Raw genomic sequence first — 19,530 nt, 5'->3', positions numbered from 1 at the left:
CCCCAAGATTTTAGGTACCCCCCCCCCAACTCCCCCATATGCCACCGGATCAAAAGTGGATCCGTCCCAGTTATATTAGTCACGTATCTTGGACTTGTTTTTATTCTTCTCACCAAGTTTCATCCTTATCTCTCCGCTGTATGTGTTTTCCAAGATTTCTGGTTCCCCCGACTCCCCCCCCCTTAACGACTCTGAATCCGGGCGGGATTTAAAGAAAGAGATCTGAGTTACGAGGGCCTTTTAAATATGAAATTTCATTAAGATGTGATTACTCCTTCGCAAGTTAAAAATACCTCAGTTTTTCTAATTTTTCAAAATTAACCCTCCCCAACTCCCCAGACAGAGTAGATCTGTTCCGGTTATGTCAATCACGTGTCTAGGACTTCTTCTTATTTTTCCCTCCAAGTTTCATACCGATCTATCGACTCTAAGCGTTTTCCAAGATTTTAGGTTCCCCTCCACCTCCACCCAGTGTCGCCGGATCTGGTCGGGATTTAATACAAGAGGTTTGTGGCACGATATCCTTCCAAATACCAAATTTCATTAAGATCCCATTACTCGTTCGTAAATTAAAAGTACTTTTTTTTTTTACTTTTTCCGAATTAACTGGCCCCCACTCCCCCCCCCAGATGGTCAAATCGGGTAACGACTAATTCTAATTTAATCTGGTTTAGTCCCTGATACCCCTGCCAAATTTCATCGTCCTAGCTTACCTGGAAGTGCCTAAAGTAGCAAAACCGGGACCGACAGACCGACAGAATTTGCAATCGCTATTTGTCACTTGATTCATACCAAGTGCCATAAAAAAAACTTCTAAAAACTTCTTACCAAAAAAGGGGAAGATTTCATGAATTCTATTAACTCTAAAACTTTCTTTCTGATTTTCCCACGCCTCTGTCAGATGTTAAATAGTACCCAATGGGAAAACGCTTATAGACATAACCTCTCCACAAACATAAACCTCGTCGGATATGTCACTGATGGGACTACTTTTTATCTTCACTGGAAAACTTTTATATCTCACGTATAGTCAGAACCTCTGGAATATTTTGTACATTATTAACATACTCACATTCTACCCTCTTATCCCTGGCTAACGCTACATTGACAAGGTGTCTGCAGAGGTTTTCTAACCCCCCCCCCCCCATAGGCAATTAGTTTGCGCAACCAAAGCGTACTACTGTTTTGCTTAGAGTCTGTTATTAGATGAGTTTTATGATCAAATGTTTTGCTAAAAACTGGAATTGTTGGGCGATAATGTGATTAAACGATACACCGATTTTTTAACTTTCTGTATTTGTTTTATTGATTATAATACCTCCATTTTTTTTTCGCTCAAATTGACTAACTCTTCGTTTTACCAAGGTTCACTAACCAAAATTGTAATTGAAGAGCATTTTCCACAATTTTTGAAACATTAAATAATATAAAAACAAACTTTGATGACATAAATGGTTACCATAAAAATATGGATTTGAGATTACACGGGCTAAACCTTCTTATAAAGAAAAATGAAATACTGGTTATTTGCGGCGGTTAAAAGTTAGCAGCATTTCAATGTTTTCCCCTGAAGATCGTTTGTGCCTCTGAGTGATTAAACAAAAAACGCCAGTTTTTTCAACTGAAACTAAGAATCAACATAGAAACTTAAAAGAACAGATTTTCAAAAAGCTTCTTATTCTAATTTAATGAATCTTGCGTTTCAGTTTTGTTCGTAAAGGAATGGGATACGAAGTCAAACTTTATCGAAGCATTTAAAGTCTACATCCCACCACTGAAAATTACCCAGAAAAAATTTCCCTCCCAGAAAAATGTATGTTTACTTCCAAATAACAAACACTATGCATAAGTAATAGGTAATATGCTTGTTCTTTTTTGAATGAAATAAAAAGCAAGTTTTATTCAAATAAAAGCAAGGAATAATACTAAAACTTAAAATGAACAGAAAATATTCCGTAGATCAACGGGGTTGCTCCCTCTTCAATGCCTCGCTCTTTGCACTATAGTTTTACTCTTTGTCACAACTCTACTTTTTAAAAGCAATGAAAAGTTAACAGCAAAGAGCGAGGCATTGACGAGGGGACGGCTCCTTTTATATACAGGATAATTTCTGTTGTTTTAAGTTTTAATGTTGTTCCTTCCTTTCAGTAAAAATATCTTCTTTTTTTAATTTCCGAACGTGGCTCATCGTACATTATATATTAAAACAAAATTTGCACATTCATTTTGGGAGATTTATTCCGTATATAAATGGTTGCACCATCCTTATTACCTTGATCTTTACGCTAAAGTTCTTAGTGCTTTTCAAAAAGTTTCCTATACTAATTAAACAGCCCTTGTGTTTCACTAAACGTTCGTCTGAGAATTTGGACGAACAGTCAAACTTTAGTGTAAAGAGCATGGTATTAAGAAGGAGAAAACCTTTCAAATATGGAGGGGACAACACTACCCCTCAAGAAAAACTACTCTGTTGAAATTTCATTCAACATAAAATAAACCTTCCCTGCCAAAAGTCCTTGAGACAGTTCCATTTTCGCTGAGAATCCCCTCCTGTAAAATTGCTTGCGGACGCTTCAGCCTCAAAAATTCTCCTTGGCATTCTTTCACTTGAAAAACACTATAATCTCCGATCAGTTTCTTGATCACTCTATAAATTCCCCCTTCCGTGAATATTATTTTCCATAATTCACAACACAGGAAAAATAGCCCCCGGGTAATCCTGCCAGAAGATCTCCACATGAAAAATTGGCTGAAAACGTAATAAGCTACTCTTGGGCCGGCAATGATGTTTCCAATAATTTATTATTTGCTATCAAAATGTTTATAATATTCAATGAAACAACTACTACTAACAACTCACCACAGCACCAAATCACCTGAGGCTAACACAGCTACGCATGCTTCTTCTCTTCCATCCCATTCTATTCAAAGCCTCCCCCTTTCACGCTCCCAAGGAGTCCACATTTCCTTTAAATCTATCGTTTTTACATCCTCTTATCCCAACTGCAGACGACATAATTTCTGTTTAGCCCTAAACGGTTGGCCAAAATAGAAAATCTTTGACAATCTGCCATCTTCCGTCCGCAGTAGGTGCCCTAGCCATATCAACCTTTCTCTCATTATAGCCCTAGGAAGCGGATTGAACCACACTTTTCGCACAGCCTACTGCATGAAATATGATCAGTCAGCCGGGTACCCAGAAAATCCGTAGGCAAGTGTACTCCTCTACCCATATCGTAAGCCATATCTTGTGTGTGTACCAAAACTGCAAACTTCGTAAAAAAAAATGTAGTAATAGACAGTTGAATCGAAAGAAAAATAAAAAAGGCATTATATCACCAAGTAATATAAAGACAAATAAAGGAAAAACAAAGCGTTTGTGAAAATTATTAGCACCATTGATTATCTGCCGAAAGGTAGTCAATGAACCTAATAATACCAAATCAAAATGTACATTGAACCTGAAACTGACCCCACAGTGAAAATTATGTATGACTCAAAATGGATTAATGATTATTCTACTGGTTACGAACTAAGAGATGAGAATAGCTACACTGTCAATAGAGAACAAGATGAATTATTTTATTAAACATATTCACAATCTCCGAAGTTTTTAAATAATATTAAAAATGTGTATTACTGTATGTAACATTGTTAACAACTGCTCGGGGATAAGCAAACAGCTGCTCAGACGAAAAGGCAGAGAGAGAGGGAGAAAACAAACATATACACACATACAGAGAGCCAGATACACAGATACAGACACATAGACAATCAAACAACCGCTCAAACACACAGGCATAGACAGATACAAAAGAAAAAGAACGGCTCAGAAACAGAGAGAGAGAGAGAGAGATAGCAAGAGAGACGGACATATATATATATATATAATATATATATATATATATATATATATATATATATATATATATATATATATATATATATATATATATTTATATATAGACACATACAAAAATACAGGGTCAGAAAACACAAACACAAGATAGAGATAGAGAGATAGAGATAGACAAACACAACATAGAGGAAGATAGAGAGAGCGAGAGTGAGAGAGATAGGGAGAGAGAGAGAGAGAGAGAGAGAGAGAGAGAGAGAGAGAGAGAGAGAGAGAGAGAGAGAGAGAGGGAGAGAGAGAGAGGAGAGAGAGAGAGAGAGAGAGAGAGAGAGGAGAGAGAGAGGAGAGAGAGAGAGAGGAGAGAGAGAGAGAGAGAGAGAGAGAAGCAAACAGCCAATCAGACAAACAGGCACAAAGAGACAAAGACACATGTAAAAACACCGACTAGGACACACAAAGGCAGATAAAGAGACAAGCAAATATCCACTCCGGCACACAGGCATAGAGTGATAAAGAGACAGCCATACAGCCACTCAGACACTCAAGCAAAGAGAGAGAGAGATAGAGACAAAATCGAATACAAACACATAGATCAGAAACATAAATACACAATGGCAGACACGGGGACAAGCAGACACCCGTTTAGTAACACAGCCACAGAGAGAGAGAGAGAGAGAGAGAGAGAGAGAGAGAGAGAGAGAGGAGAGAGAGAGAGAGAGAGAGAGAGAGAGGAGAGAGAGAGGAGAGAGAGAGAGAGAGAGAGGAGAGAGAGAGAGAGAGAGAGAGAGAGAGAGAGAGAGAGAGAGAGAGAGAAAGAGAAAGAAAACACCTACAAACACACAGAATCAAACAAAGATACAAAGATAGAAATAAGCAAACACCCAGAGAGACGCACTATTACAAAGAGAGAGATAGCAAACGCTCTCTCAGACGCACAGGTAAAGAGATAGAGAGAGAAAAACACATTCAAACACACAGAGATCGACACAAAGACAAGAAAAGAACTATCTAGGCACAAAGGCACAGAGAGAAAGCGAGAGAGAGAGAGAGAGAGAGAGAGAGAGAGAGAGACGAGCAAAGAACCGCTCAGACATACAGGCAGAGGGAGAGAGAGGGAGGGAGAGAGAGAGGGGAGAGAGAGAGAGAGAGAAACCCGTACAAACACACAGAGTTGGACACAAACACACAAAGACAGGCATGGAGACAAGACACTCAATCACACAAAGGTCACATGAGTGTAAGGATAATTTACATTAAATTAACTACGTTTAAGTTAGTTTTGTCAAGGTTAGTTTTGTGTAGCTGGCCACGCTCTGTGCGCCTGTGTGTCTCAGCGGGTGTTTGTTTGTCTTTCTGTCTGTCTTTTTGTGTTTATATGTCAGACTCTGTGTGTTTGCATGCTTTTGTGTCTCTCTCTCTCTCTGTACCTGGGTGTCTGAGAGAGTATTTACTTGTCTGTCTCACTTTACCTATGTGTCTGAGTGGGTGTTTGCTTGTCTCTGTCTTTGTGTGTTTGGCTCTGTGTGTTCGTAAGTGATCTCTTTCTTTATTTCTTTCTCTCTCTCTCTCTCTCTCTCTCTCTCTCTCTCTCTCTCTCTCTCTCTTTGTGTTCTGATTTTGATGCTACCGCGTAAAGTTTTCATAATGCAATAGAGAATTCAGACGAGGTTTTGATAATGTAGTGCACCTTTTTATTGAAACAATGTCACATACAATATAGCACCTTTTTAATAGTATTGAATAACTTTGGACATATTGAATGTGTTCGACAAAATAATTCATCATGTTCTTTCTTGATAGCGTAGCTATTCTCTTTTCTTAGTTCATAACAAGCAAAATAATAATTAATCCATTTTGAGCCATATTAAATTTTTACTGAGGTGTTACCTACAGGCTGGATATGCGTTTTAACATTAGTATTATAACATTATTAGTATCATTGACTGTATAGCAAAAGAAATAGTCAATGAACCCAATAATACCACATATGCTTTGTTTTTTCAACAGTTCGTCTTTATACCCCGTTGTTATATTGTTTTCCAATATCATTTTTATTTTGTTTTGCGTTCCACCGCCTATTACTACATTATTTTTAAATAGTTTGAAGTTTTGACGCATGGACAAGATATGCATTATTACATTAGTGCAGCTGTAGGCATTTCTTCTTCCCTTTGCTTTCATTTGAATACTAACACCAGAAAGTTGACGATTGGACCTGTGAACGAGTAACGTATTACCAGAATAATAGGTAAGAAGTTGAACATCATCGTCAACTATTACTTTCAGGCTTGCATCATATTTCAGCATTAGATTCTCTGCAAATACTATTTTTGCATATCCACCATCATAAGACTTGAATATTTTCGATGCTCCAAAAGGATTTAAACTCTCACTTTCATGGCAACAAAGGCATTGTAGATCTACATTAATACTCCTCTTATAATTCTAATATTTGCCTTTGTCAGCATTCAACGCAACGATAAGTTTACCATGTGCACAAACTTTCTTAGAATATTTCATCTCCACTTTTTATTTAAAAATGGATGCAATTGTTTAAAATTCCATTGTACAAAAATTGCTAATCGAAAACATACAATAAGGTAGGTAGTGTTGATGACCAGCCACAGAGTACCACTGAGGCAGCCGCATAAAAAAATCCAAAAACGTCAAGTTAACAAGTCAAAAAATTTTCGAATTTGAAAATTCTGAGTTCCAAAAATACAAAGCCAAAACAAAGGGGGCAAAAAGTTTGGGTGAGGGGTATTGAGAGCCCCCTTGAATGTTGGAACATGGATGACCTAGCTAATTTATCTATAATGGGTTGCCTCCTGGTTGTAGCAAAAATGTGTAGGCAAGAATATATTCTGAGTCAAAGGTAGTAAGCTTGGAACTGTCTGAGCAGGATTTCGACTGTTGTTGATAGAAGAGCATTGCCAAGTGCTGAAAACCATGCTGTGACCAAGATGGGCCCAGGATAACACAAAGTCTCCATTCAGAGTGTAGGTCCTACGGACTTATTGCTGTCCATTTCGAAGCCGGCTTAATCGCTTCGGTGTAGGCTTGAGAAGATATTTTGATCCCCATCCGAAACTGGTGTCCAAAATCATTGTTTTTCCTCAGGTCAAAATAATTTCAGTGATTTAAAGATCATGAATGATGGAACTAGGGATGTTATAATGTAAAAAAGGGACTATCACATTGACATTTTGATTGACAAATTGAGACGATTCGAACTGGACTTATTAGCAGTTTCAGAAAATCATATCCCGGAGGTAGGAAGCATGAAATCAGGTTATATAGATTTTTTTACTCAGGCAGGAAAGAGGCCGTACATAAACAAGGAGTAGGGCTCATGATGAAAAAGGGAGCTGCTAAGTCTTGTTTAGGCTGGGAAGGTATTAATAATAGAATACTAATCGCTCATATTGTGACTAAAAAATTTAGGGTATCAGTTACAGTAGTATATTCCCCTGTTGAACCAACTTACGGAGATCAGTCGAATAGTTACACAAATGAACTTTACTCACAGTTACAGGAGGAAATTGACAGGGTTCCAGGTATAAATATGGTCTTTTTACAAGGAGATTTTAACGCCCAGGTCGGTAGAAATAGTGGTAGATGGTATCCTAGTCTGGGTAAGTTTGGTTTAGGAAAAGAAAACAGTAATGGCTACAGACTTTTACAATTTTGTAGGTATAAGAATCTAGTAATAACCAATGCGGTGTTTGGTCATGAAATGGCCCAAAAGTTGACATGGTACTCACGTGATGGTAAGAAAAAAAAACCTTATAGATTATGTTATAGTAAACCGAAGATTGACAGGATCAATACAAGATTCAAGAGTATATAAGAGTGCTCTTATTGATTTTAAAAGTAAAGATAAACATCTAGTAGTGTCTAGGGTTAAAGCTCAAATTTCAGAAGGGTAACTAACTCCCTGGAAGCTATTTTGTTGATAGGCTCCAGGATGAGAATTTGAGATATATTCTCCTGGAGCAATTGGAAACTAAACTTGAGAAATTACAGTTTGGCAATGTGGAAGATGGTTGTAATAACTTTAAAAACAATTTGTGAAGTTGCTGAGGGTGTCTTTGGAAAGAAATTTAAGATCACAGCTAGAAATATTAGTGAAAAAGCTTTATATTTAATAGAGCAGAGGTGGGGTTAGTACGAGAATTATCTAAGCGATAGATCACAAGAAAACAAAAAAAAATGTTAAGTAATTGGAGAAAGTATTAAAATATGAACTAGTGAGGTGTGAAATGGATACAATGGATACAATTGCTGATGATCTGGAAGATGCGGTTAGGCAACATAATAGTAAAATATTATACTGGCATATTAATAAACTGAGAGGGAGGCTTGTCCCACTTAAAGATAGGAGCGTTCTCACAATTAGTGATAAGTAAAGAGGCAAAGAGAGGTGCACAAAACATTCTGAGAATGTGCTAAACCGAAATACAGTTATAGGAAAATATATATAGAGGAAAATATAAAATAGGTGATCCCTTGGATGTAAAGCAAGATTTTTTTAAGGAAGAGTTACCATCGGTACTAAAAGGATTAAAAAAATAAGCCTCCAGGTGCTGATACTGTGGTAAACGAGTTTCTTAAATATGGTGGTTCCGAGGTTAGAAATAAATTATTGAAGATTATAAATTTGATTTTTTGAAAAAAGGAAGTAGCTAATGATTTTAGGATAACCTTAATTAAACTACTGAATAAGAAAGGTGATAAGAGTGAGCGTTGCAATTATCGAGGTATTAGTCTGGTCTCTGTAGGTAGCAAATTACTTATTAATATGATACTCTTAAGACTGAGAGATGCTGTAGACAAAGTTTTAAGAGAAGAACAGTGCAGTTTTGAAAAATGTAGAGGATGTGTCGACTTTGATTAATTACTCTTTGGTTAATAATTGAGAACTGCCTTAGTTGTCAAACTCCTGTGGTCCTCGGTCTTATAAATTCTAAGCAAGCTTTCAATTCTTTTGATAGAAGAGCCTTAGCAAAGGTATTATGCTTAGATGGTATACCAGATAAATACATCAAACTGATTAGTGTTATATGCAAGAATAAAACTTTTGCAGTTAAGGTGGGAAATGAGCTTAGTAGCTAGTTTTGTATCAAATCAGGAATAAAACAGGGTTGTGTTTTATCCCCCTTTAAATGGATCATTTTGATTTACTTTGTCTTAAAGAATATAGGAAAGGCAACGGGAGACCACGGAATCAAACGGAGAGGGTTGATTTGAATTATGCTGATGACTTAAGCATCCTAGAAGAAATTGAGAGTAAAATCAATGAACTTTTCGAGGTTTTGCAAGTTCAAGGTGCTAGTATTCGTTTGAAAATCAATGTTAAGAAGACTAAGTGACTAAGGCTAAGACTCGGTGAAAATGAAAAGGTGACGTTGGGCAACGAACAGATTGATCTGGTGGGCAGCATCACTTACCTGGACAGTATTATTAGTAAAGAAGGTGAAAGCGGTGAAGATTTTAAAAGTAGAATAGTAAAGGCTCAGGGTGTTTTTTCACAATTAAAGAAGTTTGGAAGAATCGGAATAAAAGTCTGCAAACCAAGATTAGAATATTGGAAGGTAAAGTTATGACAGTAGTCAAATATGGCTCTGAAGCATGGGCACTCCAAAAAGCGGATGAAAATTTACTAGATGTTTTCCAGAGAATTGCCTAAGGGTTGTTCTGGGTACCTGGCTGACTGATCGTATTTCAAACAGTAGTCTGTACGAAAAGTGTGGAACAATCCTTCTCTCTAGGGCTATACTGAAAGAAAGGTTAAGATAGTTAGGGCACGTTCTGCCGATAAAGTATGACAAAATGCTAAGGATTGTTCTTTTTAGCCACCCGTTTAGGACTGAATGGAAAGCAGGTAATCGCTCTGGGGTAACAGGGTGTCATGAAGAAATATTTAAAGGAAATGGGAACTTCTTGGGAGGGTGTAAAGAGGAAGGCTCTGAATGGATTGGGATGGAGGAGGAGCATGCGTAGCTGTGATGACCTCAGACGGCTTGGTGCTGCGGTTAGTTTTTAGTTGAAGTAGTAGTAGTAAGAATTAGTGCCAAGAATAAGGATGTAAAGTCAGTATTGCATATAGCCACACTACTTCTACAATAAAATGTTATTTCACTTTAGTGTAATTGAGTGTAAAATTCACTTGCTCTTTTATCAAATCAGATATTATTTCTAGTTTCACATCCTATACTTATTATTCCAGCCGAAACTAGTGATGGCTACGGAGGTGGAGTTAGAAATTTGAGCCAAACTTTCATTGCAAATTTCTTATGGCTGGACAAGCTTGGTGTTTCTGCACAACAGGGCATTGAACTAATTGTGAGACAATCTTTCTACCATGGATGCTATGGACTTCTGAACCCCAATTTGGAGCCCACCCCTGTAAGAGCCTTTATCAGAAAACATATGTAATTTATAATGCTATAGAATGAATGAATGAATGCTTTATTAAACTTCTAAATTACAAAAACTATAGATAGGTAGGTAGGTAGGTAGGTTTTATTTTTACCCACAAAGTAAACAAATAAAAACACTAATAAATTATTGCAGCAAGAAGAAAGTCCTAAGGACTTTTGCTGCAAATTCATATTATGATTAATATCTTATAAATAAATATCTAAACATAACATCTCAAGATTTTCCATCTAGCCTATCTTATACATAAAGAAAAAACAACAACACATACACATGAACAAAATGCAACAAAATAATCCTATTAAATATCATTTACCAGTTTCAGCCCCCACGCCACCCCAATAAACTGCGAAAAAAGACATCAAAAACCTCTTGCCCTTCAGAATCTATTTGTTAAATAAAACGTTTTCAATTTATTTTTAAACCCGTATAAAGTGACAGACTCCCTGATGCCAGCCGGCAGACTATTCCAAACAGAAGGCCCCAGATTTTGAACCACATATGATGATCTGATTGTTTTCTTTTTTCATTGCTTAAAAGCTGTGAATTTTTTCATGGCTGTGAATTTTTTCATGGCTAAAAATCTAGTATCATAATTATGGTGCTCTTGATTCACGGAAAAATAATCATGAAAATACTCAGGACATATATGTTTCATGCTCTGGAACACAAAACACAACCGTGTGTAGTTGTGTTACACACAACCATACGGATGTGCTGCAATTTCTGTCTGATTCTAAAGGTAAAGTTAGTTTTATTGATATACGTGAAAGTTTTTTGTGTCAGGAACCCTCTCTCTCATTGTACACTTTTCCAGATTATAATTTGGAGATTAAAAACCGGATATCACTTCATAGAGGGGGCATTGCGTGTTTGATTTCTAAGTCGTTGACATACCAAATAAGAAATGATATTGATGTTTCGATAGAGGGTAAGTTCGAAAGTTTTAGTCTGAAATTAGATGTGGAAGGTTGTAAATTTCTGATTAGTGTTGCGTATAAATCACCGGGTGCAAGCTGGAAAATTTGAATGTGGGTTTGATCAACTTCCGCGTACGGAGTCCGGTTCAGATTTTATTTGTATGGGTAATTTCAACTTTGATCTGCTTATATTGAATGGAGTAAATTTCGATTTTTTTTAATTTGATAGTTGCTCATCATCATTTCCCCCTAGTGAATATTCCAAGACGTGTTACGGGTCATTCCGCCCCTCTCATTAAAGGCCCCGCATAGGGGTTACCGAGTAAAACATACCTGCCCTGTTTCCAGTCCCCAGAACATGCATGTTTTGATTCTCGATGTACCAATTACATTAGGTTGCACTTCATTCTAGTCAAAAGATGTTAAGGGGGCACAAAAATCCGAGTTCTTATTGTTATTCCATAAATATTCCAATTTTGTTTCGGGTTCACCAGCTCGCCATATTCTTAAATAATTGCAGCTGGTTGCCACTAAATCTGGCAAGACACCTTTCTAAGAAAATGAATGCGTAATAAACACATTTAAAAGAATAGGTAGGTCTACTATTGAGAGAAACTAAAAAACTTTTTTTTCAACAAGAAATGTTAAAAAAGAAAAGTATCCTGTAACATAGTAGCCCCCGACGAAAGTTAAACAATCTGAGCCGACACCCACCCCTCTCCCCCTCAAAAATGGATTGTAAAATATTCAACAGAATCCATCTGTTTTTATTATTCGTATATTCTGATCAGATCAAGTAGAAAATATTACTCTTTCCCGGAAACATTAGAATTACCAACTATGGTAAATAAACTAGGGACTCACAGGAGGGGATAAGGATCCCAAAGTCCAAATGGGTAGAAAGAAGTCGCAAACGAGGAGTCAATTTTGTCGTGTTGAAGGAAAAAATCCCACTAAAAAATTTCAAGAACCTGTACTTTAATGAAACTCTATATGTAAGTTAAAGTTTTCCCGGTACTTATATGATATAGCCTCTGCTGCTTAAGTTGTTCATTCTTTGACACATTATAGAACCAGTTTTTTTCGTTAGTTTCTTTCAGCTTAGCGTTAGACAAGATAAAGATAAGTGACAGAATAGATGGGAAATATATAATTTTGGCTATATATTATCACAGTAGGGGGGTGGGGATAAATTATTTGGACAGTGTGAAAAAATTCTTACCCCCTAATATGCAGAATAATTATAACTAATACACTAGACATGCAGACCTGCTATAATTTAGCCTCCCCTCCTAATATGCAATAATATAGCACAAATTTGTTTCTAAATTATTATGTTTTTATCATACTTAAGTATATTCATTAGAACTGAACATCAGAGAAACAAGTTCTACTTTGACGAGGAATATTAGGTCGTGGCTATATCATACAAGTACCAAATTTTTTCTTTTTTCTCAGTAAAAATACTAAAAAACAGCACTTTCAAATCTAGGACGGGAAATACCCCTAAAATGACACTCCGGCACAAGCGTTAAATAAATCTGAACCTCCACGATTCTTAAGTGTCTTTTTTTTTTTTGGGGGGGGGGCTAATGTAACCATCTCTGGGTCAAGACTGGGAAACCATATTATTTTTCTGTAAAATGAAAAATTGGTCCTTACATATGTTTGATTACAAGATCTTCGTAGTTCTTCAGAAAATAAGGCACATTGACTATCCAACGAGCATTGCTCAAGATTTCACAATCTTACCACAAGCCATACTTAAGGGTATGATTTAAATTTATTTTAATTTTGATTAATTATTCATAATTTATGAAATTAATAAAATTTATTCAATTTTAATTTTATCATATTTATTTTATCATATTTAATTTTAAATTGAAATATGATTAATTATGAATAAACTATGATAAAATTTATTTAAAAAAGATTTAAATTGTGGCCTGTTGTTATTGCTTTTAGCCTCGGTGGTTTATATAATGGTTTCCTCTTTCAAAGATACTTCGTCCAAGCTCAGCAAATACTTTGGAAGTCTTGGTCTTCCACGTTTATTTGTTTTAACTTTTCTCTGCCCTTTTTTACATTATTCAAACCAAGTCCTCTTTTATTTTGCTTTTTTCCTATAACTCAAAAAGTTTTACAATCTCTTGGATGGGTCTTGCCTAATTCCTTGATGTATTTCGATTAGTTTTGAACTACGTCATACGGCATGTTTATCGAAGTTTGGTGGTATTAGTGGCAAGATGCAACGCCTTTTAATTGAAACACTAATCCGAAAATTAAATAACCCATGTTCAACTTAAGGGTTTCGTAACTCCAAATCAAATGCAGTTAAAAAAAACAAAGGATAAAAAATGGTTTTGATTGAGTAAAATCTACAAAAACTGTCTAAACAAATAGTTCGGCTTAAAAACATTTACAAGCTTGTATGAATTTTATTATAGTTGTTAATATCGCTTACTTGAACAAAGCCAAGAGAATTTTTGCGGAACAAATCATTTAAAAAATAGAGAGAGCATAGGAAAAAAAACTTAATCTTACTAAATGACTATTAGTCTCCTGAATCAGGTAAACTACAATTTAAGTTGTCTAATATACCTGTTGCTCTAAACAAACAAAGTTTCTTTAACATTGAAGAGATAGCTGAGTGACTTGGACCACTTTCGCCCTTTAATGTTGCATCGAGTAGATTAAATGTAACAAAAAAAAAATTAAAAAAGAATTTGGTATTTTTCTAGTTTGAATTAAAGCATTAAAATTATTGCTCAGCTACCATAAATATTTTGCAGTTTCCATAATAACTGAATGCAGTTTGTCGTAGAAACTTGATTCTATTTCAAAAATTATTGTAAGATGAGTGTCGACTTTGATGTTAGTACATGACATCTTTATAGCATATAAATATCACTTCACAAACATAAATCTTTTTTTCCAAAATTAGGGCTCTTAACGAATTTTCTCAAACTCGTGTTCTAGATAGATTGTGTTTTTAGGCCATAAAATGCTAGGATCCCAATTTCCGCCGTAAAAACTGGAGCTGTTTTTGAGAAAAAATACACATATACATAATTATTGCTCATTTATATCAATTTTTTATTAAAAATATTTTAGTTTCAGATTCTAGTTGTTTTTCATTTTTTTCTTTCTCTCTCGGTTTTTTCGACGCTGAAGACGCCTTGTTGTATGCGGGCACGATATTAGTTTGATTATTTCTCTTCTTTTTCTTCATAATGGCCATAGACCCGATTATTTTTTTTTAAAAATAAACGTTTGTATCCAGATTTTTTTTTCTTCTACTTTTTTAGTTATGGCTCGCCATCTCGGCTTTAGATCTTTTGGTAGTTGGCAAAGCAACAAGAATAGTCAAAATTGGTAATTAAATTTCAATTTTGAGTGAATTTTGCTACTGTGTGAACTTTTGTTTTAACCCAGGGTAAGCTGTATAAAATTAATTATGTGTACTTGATTTAATTGGATCCATACTTGGATTGGTTCAGTTGAGTATCAGTAAAATTCTCTTATTCATATCTTTACGTTTTAAAAGCATTTGTCTAGATTTTCTTCAGCAATGACGCTCCATTTTAAAGAAACCCAAACTTGGGTATACCAAAGGATAGGCAAACAAAGAGGAAATGAGGGGTGTATAATAGACGTTCTGAGATAAGCTCCTGATTTAAGTGCTTCTGTGTACCCTGTGTGTTGGTAGTACTTTCAATACATGAATATCCTCTTTTTTAGGTATACTGGTTGTCAGTGCTTCATAAACGCTTAGTTGGGACACAAGTTTTCAATGTATCACACAACAGTGGTTCAAAGATACGATTTTATTCCCATTGTGGCAACAGAAAAAGCTCATTGGTTGTTTTCGGAATGAACTTGAATAATTTCTCTGTTGGCGTTAATTTTGGTAAAGAGCTTGCCAAAGTGAAGTTTAGAGTTTTCATATGGACAGAAGATCTGGTGATTAAGGGATTTAAAGACATTCAAAATAAGTTTGTAAAGGATATTAGTTTTGAAATGCCACCAAAAAGCATTGCTTTTGTGAAATTTCGAAAGTTAGTCGGTGTCCAAGCATGTAAATGATTTAAATGGACAGAAGATCTGGTGATTAAGGGATTTAAAGACATTCAAAACAAGTTTGTAAAGGATATTAGTTTTGAAATGCCACCAAAAAGCATTGCTTTTGTGAAATTTCGAACGTTAGTCGGTGTCCAAGCATGTAAATGATTTAAATGGACAGAAGATTTGGTGATTAAGGGATTTAAAGACATTCAAAACAAGTTTGTAAAGGATATTAGTTTTGAAATGCCACCAAAAAGTATTGCTTTTATGAAATTTCGAAAGTTAGTTGGTGTCCAAGCATGTAAATGATTTAATTACGAGATATGAAAAGGTATCTTTCAGTTACCCTCTCAAGATAGTTGCAATTTACCTTATAGTTCAATAATTTCTTCGTATTTTTAATTGGACAAATTACCAATATTTACTTTATTTATAATGGTTGTCGATGTCTAACGGTTGTAAAGTCTTTCATACAGTTCGTGGTAACGAACTGTAGTAAGGAGCGACCCGGTTCAACAGCAACCAGAACTCTAAAAAATGGAATTTTTATACCAATAGCTACATCAAAAGAATTGCATTTTAATGTTAATTTCAAATATATAAGCTTCATCAAGTTTAGTCTTACCCATCAAAAGTTACGAGCCTGAGAAAATTTGCCTTCTTGTAGAAAATAGGGGAAACACCCCCTAAAAGTCATAGAATCTTAACGAAAATCACACCATCAAATTCAGCGTATCAGAGAACACTACTGTAGAAGTTTCAAGCTCCTATCTACAAAAATGTGGAATTTTGTATTTTTTGCCAGAAGGCAGATCACGGATGCGTGTTTATTTGTTTGTTTGTTGTTTTTTTTTCCCAGGGGTGATCGTATCAACCCAGCGGTCCTAGAATGTTGCAAGAGGGCTCATTCTAACGGAAATGAAAAGTTCTAGTGCCCTTTTTAAGTGACCAAAAAAATTGGAGGGCACCTAGTCCCCCTCCCATGCTAATTATTTTTCCAAAGTCAACGGATCAAAATTCTGAGATAGCCATTTTATTCAGCGTAGTCGAAAAATCTTATAACTACGTCTTTGGGACGACTTACCCCCCCCCCCACAGTCCCCGTGGGAGGGGCTACAAGTTACAAACTTTGACCAGTGATAACATATAGTAATGGTTATTGGGAAGTGTACAGACGTTTCCAGGGGGATTTATTGGTTGGGGGGAGGGGTTGAGAAGAGGGGGATATGTTGGGGGAATTTTCCATCGAGGAATTTGTCATAGGGGAAGAAAATTTCCATGAAGGGAACGCAGGATTTTCTAGCATTATGTACAAAAACACAATTAAAAATAAATATGAAAAAGTTTTTTTCAACTGGAAGTAAGGAGCAGCATTAAAACTTGAAACGAACAGAAATTATTACGCACATGAGGGGCTCACCTCCTCCTAACACCTCGCTCTTTACGCTAAAGTATTTTTAGTAGTTTCAACTATTTATTCTACGGCTTTTGTGATTCAGGGGTCATTCTTAATGAATTGGGACAGAATTTAAGCTTTAGTGTAAAGAGCGAGGTACTGACGTGGGGTTAACCCCTATATATATGTAATAAAAACATGAGAATACAAAAGTTCGTTACGTAAGCTAATTTGTAAGTTACGTATGTCTTTTGCTAATAAAAACATTCGTAAAAAATTAAAAGTTCTAGTTGCCTTTTTAAGTAACCAAAAAATCGGAGGGTAGCTAGGCTTCCTCCCCCGCTCTTTTTTTTCTCAAAATGATTCGATCAAAACTATGAGAAAACCATTTAGCCAAAAAAATAAATACGCAAATTTCGTTTTAATTATTCCTCTGCGGAGAGCCAAAATCAAAACATGCATTGATTAAAAAAAGTTCAAAAATTAAATAAAAAAAATAAGTTTTTTTAACTAAAAGTAAGGGATGACATTAAAACTTAAAACGAACAGAAATTACTTCGTATATGAAAGGAGCTGCTTCCTCATCAACGCCCTGCTCTTTACGCTAAAGTTTTTTACTGTTTTATAAAGAAGAGTTGAGAGAAAGAGTCAAACTTTAGCGTAAAGAGCGGGACGTTGATGAGGAAGCAGCTCCTTTCATATACGAAGTAATTTCTGTTCATTTTAAGTTTTAATGTCGCTCCTTACTTTCAGTTAAAAAACTTGTATTTTTCATTTAATAAAATTTTTTTTTTATTTAGCAAAAAAATCAGCTTGACTATTGCATGAAATACCAATTCAATATTCCATCCTATTACAGAATTTTTTTTTTTTAGGAAGTTTTGGCCTAGACGGAAACTACACTGCCAGTTTTATTCTTTGAATAGACTATTTGTCGGTTTGGAGGGTTAATTCCACGAAAATAATAAACAAAAAACTAAGCTGGCGTCATCTTGGTTTTAAAAGACATTACATTTTCTTGTAAACAAAACAAGATATGCCTGCTAGAGTAAAGTTTAAGTCCATTTCAGGGTTTTTATTTTCTTAATTAACTAATTTATCAGTCAAAATACAATTATAAAGATGAATTTATTAATTTTATAGAATTCTATACGGGCAAACTCGGAATTGATTTTTTTTATTTTAAGTATAGACTACTCCCAAGTTTTGATGCCAACTGTAAGGCGTGAGCTATATGGGCTGATCCGTAGTAACCAAACAAAAAGTGAAGCAAAAGAGTAAATTTTTGTAGTCAACTCATTCATTTCAGTGGTCTATGAGACGCTATGACACTAAAATTTATATCCTATGAAACGCTAGATGACACTGAAATTTCTATCCTATGAAACGCTAGATGACACTGAGATTTCTTGAAATATAGTTTGCTGGCATTCCATGTCTTGTTATGTGTCTTTGAGTCTAATAGTTGGAGAGTGAAAAAAGAGGGAAAATATTCGTTATCCCATTAATGTTGAAATAGCTGTTCTATTGTCTACGAATAATTAGAGATCCCTAATATTAGGCATAGTCTTCCAGCCTTTTCGTGGCTGAAAGTCTTTTCAAGCCTTTTCGTCTTAGGCACATATACGTATTTACTGAATCGCATTTTTGTCTTAAGTTTGTTGTGTACAATTTAATCCTTTCATAGTTTTGAATTTAACTATTTCATTAAATATACATTAAGGGAAAAACATCTTAAGGCCCTTCTGCATGTAACGGGTGTACTCGTTTGTGAATATGTAACCGAATTTCTTTATTTAAAGAAGAAATTGTTAGCTGATGCTAATGAAATTGTACAAGAAGTTGTATGCTGATGAAATATGATGGTCAAAATACCTTCTTGTACAAATACAATTGCGTGCAATTCTTAATCTTTTCAGCTCTGTGTGCCACATGTTAAGTATGGGCTAATACTCTACCCAATTATTGATGTAACTGATGAATTGGTAAAACAAGTCAATGTAATCTTTTAACCCACTGATTTACCTGTTGTTTGTGGTGGTGTGCTTTTATTTTCAGCTGCTTCCAAATTATTGAGTTTGCAACTGATAAGGTTTACTACTTACTCCATTGATCTAAATTCTAGCAAAAATTTCAAATAGTCAGTGAAAGACAAGTTTACTCTATTTTGATAATACAAAGTTTTAAAAAATAAAAAGGTTTTTTAAACTCTAGATTATTTATACCAAATTTGTGCCCCTAAAATTTCTGTACTGAGGGCGAGTGCCTAATTAACACCCCTCATCTAAAGGCTGCTGTTGGGAAAGTGCTACTGGAAAATCTGTGAAAAAGACCGGCCTAAAAATACTTTAAAGATGTCTGAAAATTATAAAGTCTAAGAGAAAATCAAGTCTCTTTGTTGAAAGGGGTTATCACAAATATGAGACAAAGCTGAGGCTGGACCATTATTTGGGTTACATTTGTTGATCAGTTTGGTCAAAGTTGAGCTGGTTCCACTTTAAGATTGTCTTCAGCTTATGTTTTTGTGTTACGGTACTATACGAAGGCATAGATGGGATTAAATCCCTTTTTGATACCTTCGTCTTGTTTTACTTTTCACAGCGTTTTAAAAGTTGGTTTTGAGCCAAAGAAAGAAGGTAAGGAGATCTGCCCTTTTTGATTTTATTATCCTATTATGAACAAATAATGTTGATATGATTTGTCTTTTTGAATAAAGTTATAAAACACATCAAAGTTGAGATCTGGAAAAATTTTGTTTTTACGGAACTGATAAAGGAACTGAATGATGGGCCATCTTACATCGCTGAGCCTACGGGCGCGTATAACATAGGCAGTGCAATGGCGCTGCTTAA

At 35.3% G+C, this 19,530-nt stretch overlaps 1 protein-coding gene across 3 annotated transcripts in view; it reads left to right on the top strand.

The window, feature by feature from the left end:
- LOC136027329 (heparanase-like) overlaps positions 1-18,891 on the top strand; it is a 50,185-nt gene extending 31,294 nt beyond the window's left edge. For 2 of the 3 annotated variants that reach the window (XM_065704463.1, XM_065704464.1), the window contains exons 6-7: positions 10,086-10,264; positions 14,959-18,891. In XM_065704463.1, the coding sequence (XP_065560535.1) occupies positions 10,086-10,264; positions 14,959-15,303 (524 nt within the window). In that variant the 3' untranslated portion in view covers positions 15,304-18,891. The remainder of the gene's footprint in view (positions 1-10,085; positions 10,265-14,958) is intronic. The other variant, XM_065704465.1, reaches the window with a different exon arrangement.
- Positions 18,892-19,530: the final 639 nt, after the last annotated feature.

This window comes from Artemia franciscana, chromosome 5 (genome assembly GCF_032884065.1).
Source record: "Artemia franciscana chromosome 5, ASM3288406v1, whole genome shotgun sequence".
In the NCBI taxonomy this organism is placed as follows: domain Eukaryota; kingdom Metazoa; phylum Arthropoda; class Branchiopoda; order Anostraca; family Artemiidae; genus Artemia; species Artemia franciscana.
Note: the sequence above shows the minus strand (reverse complement) of the source record. Positions and strands in the feature narration are given on the sequence as shown.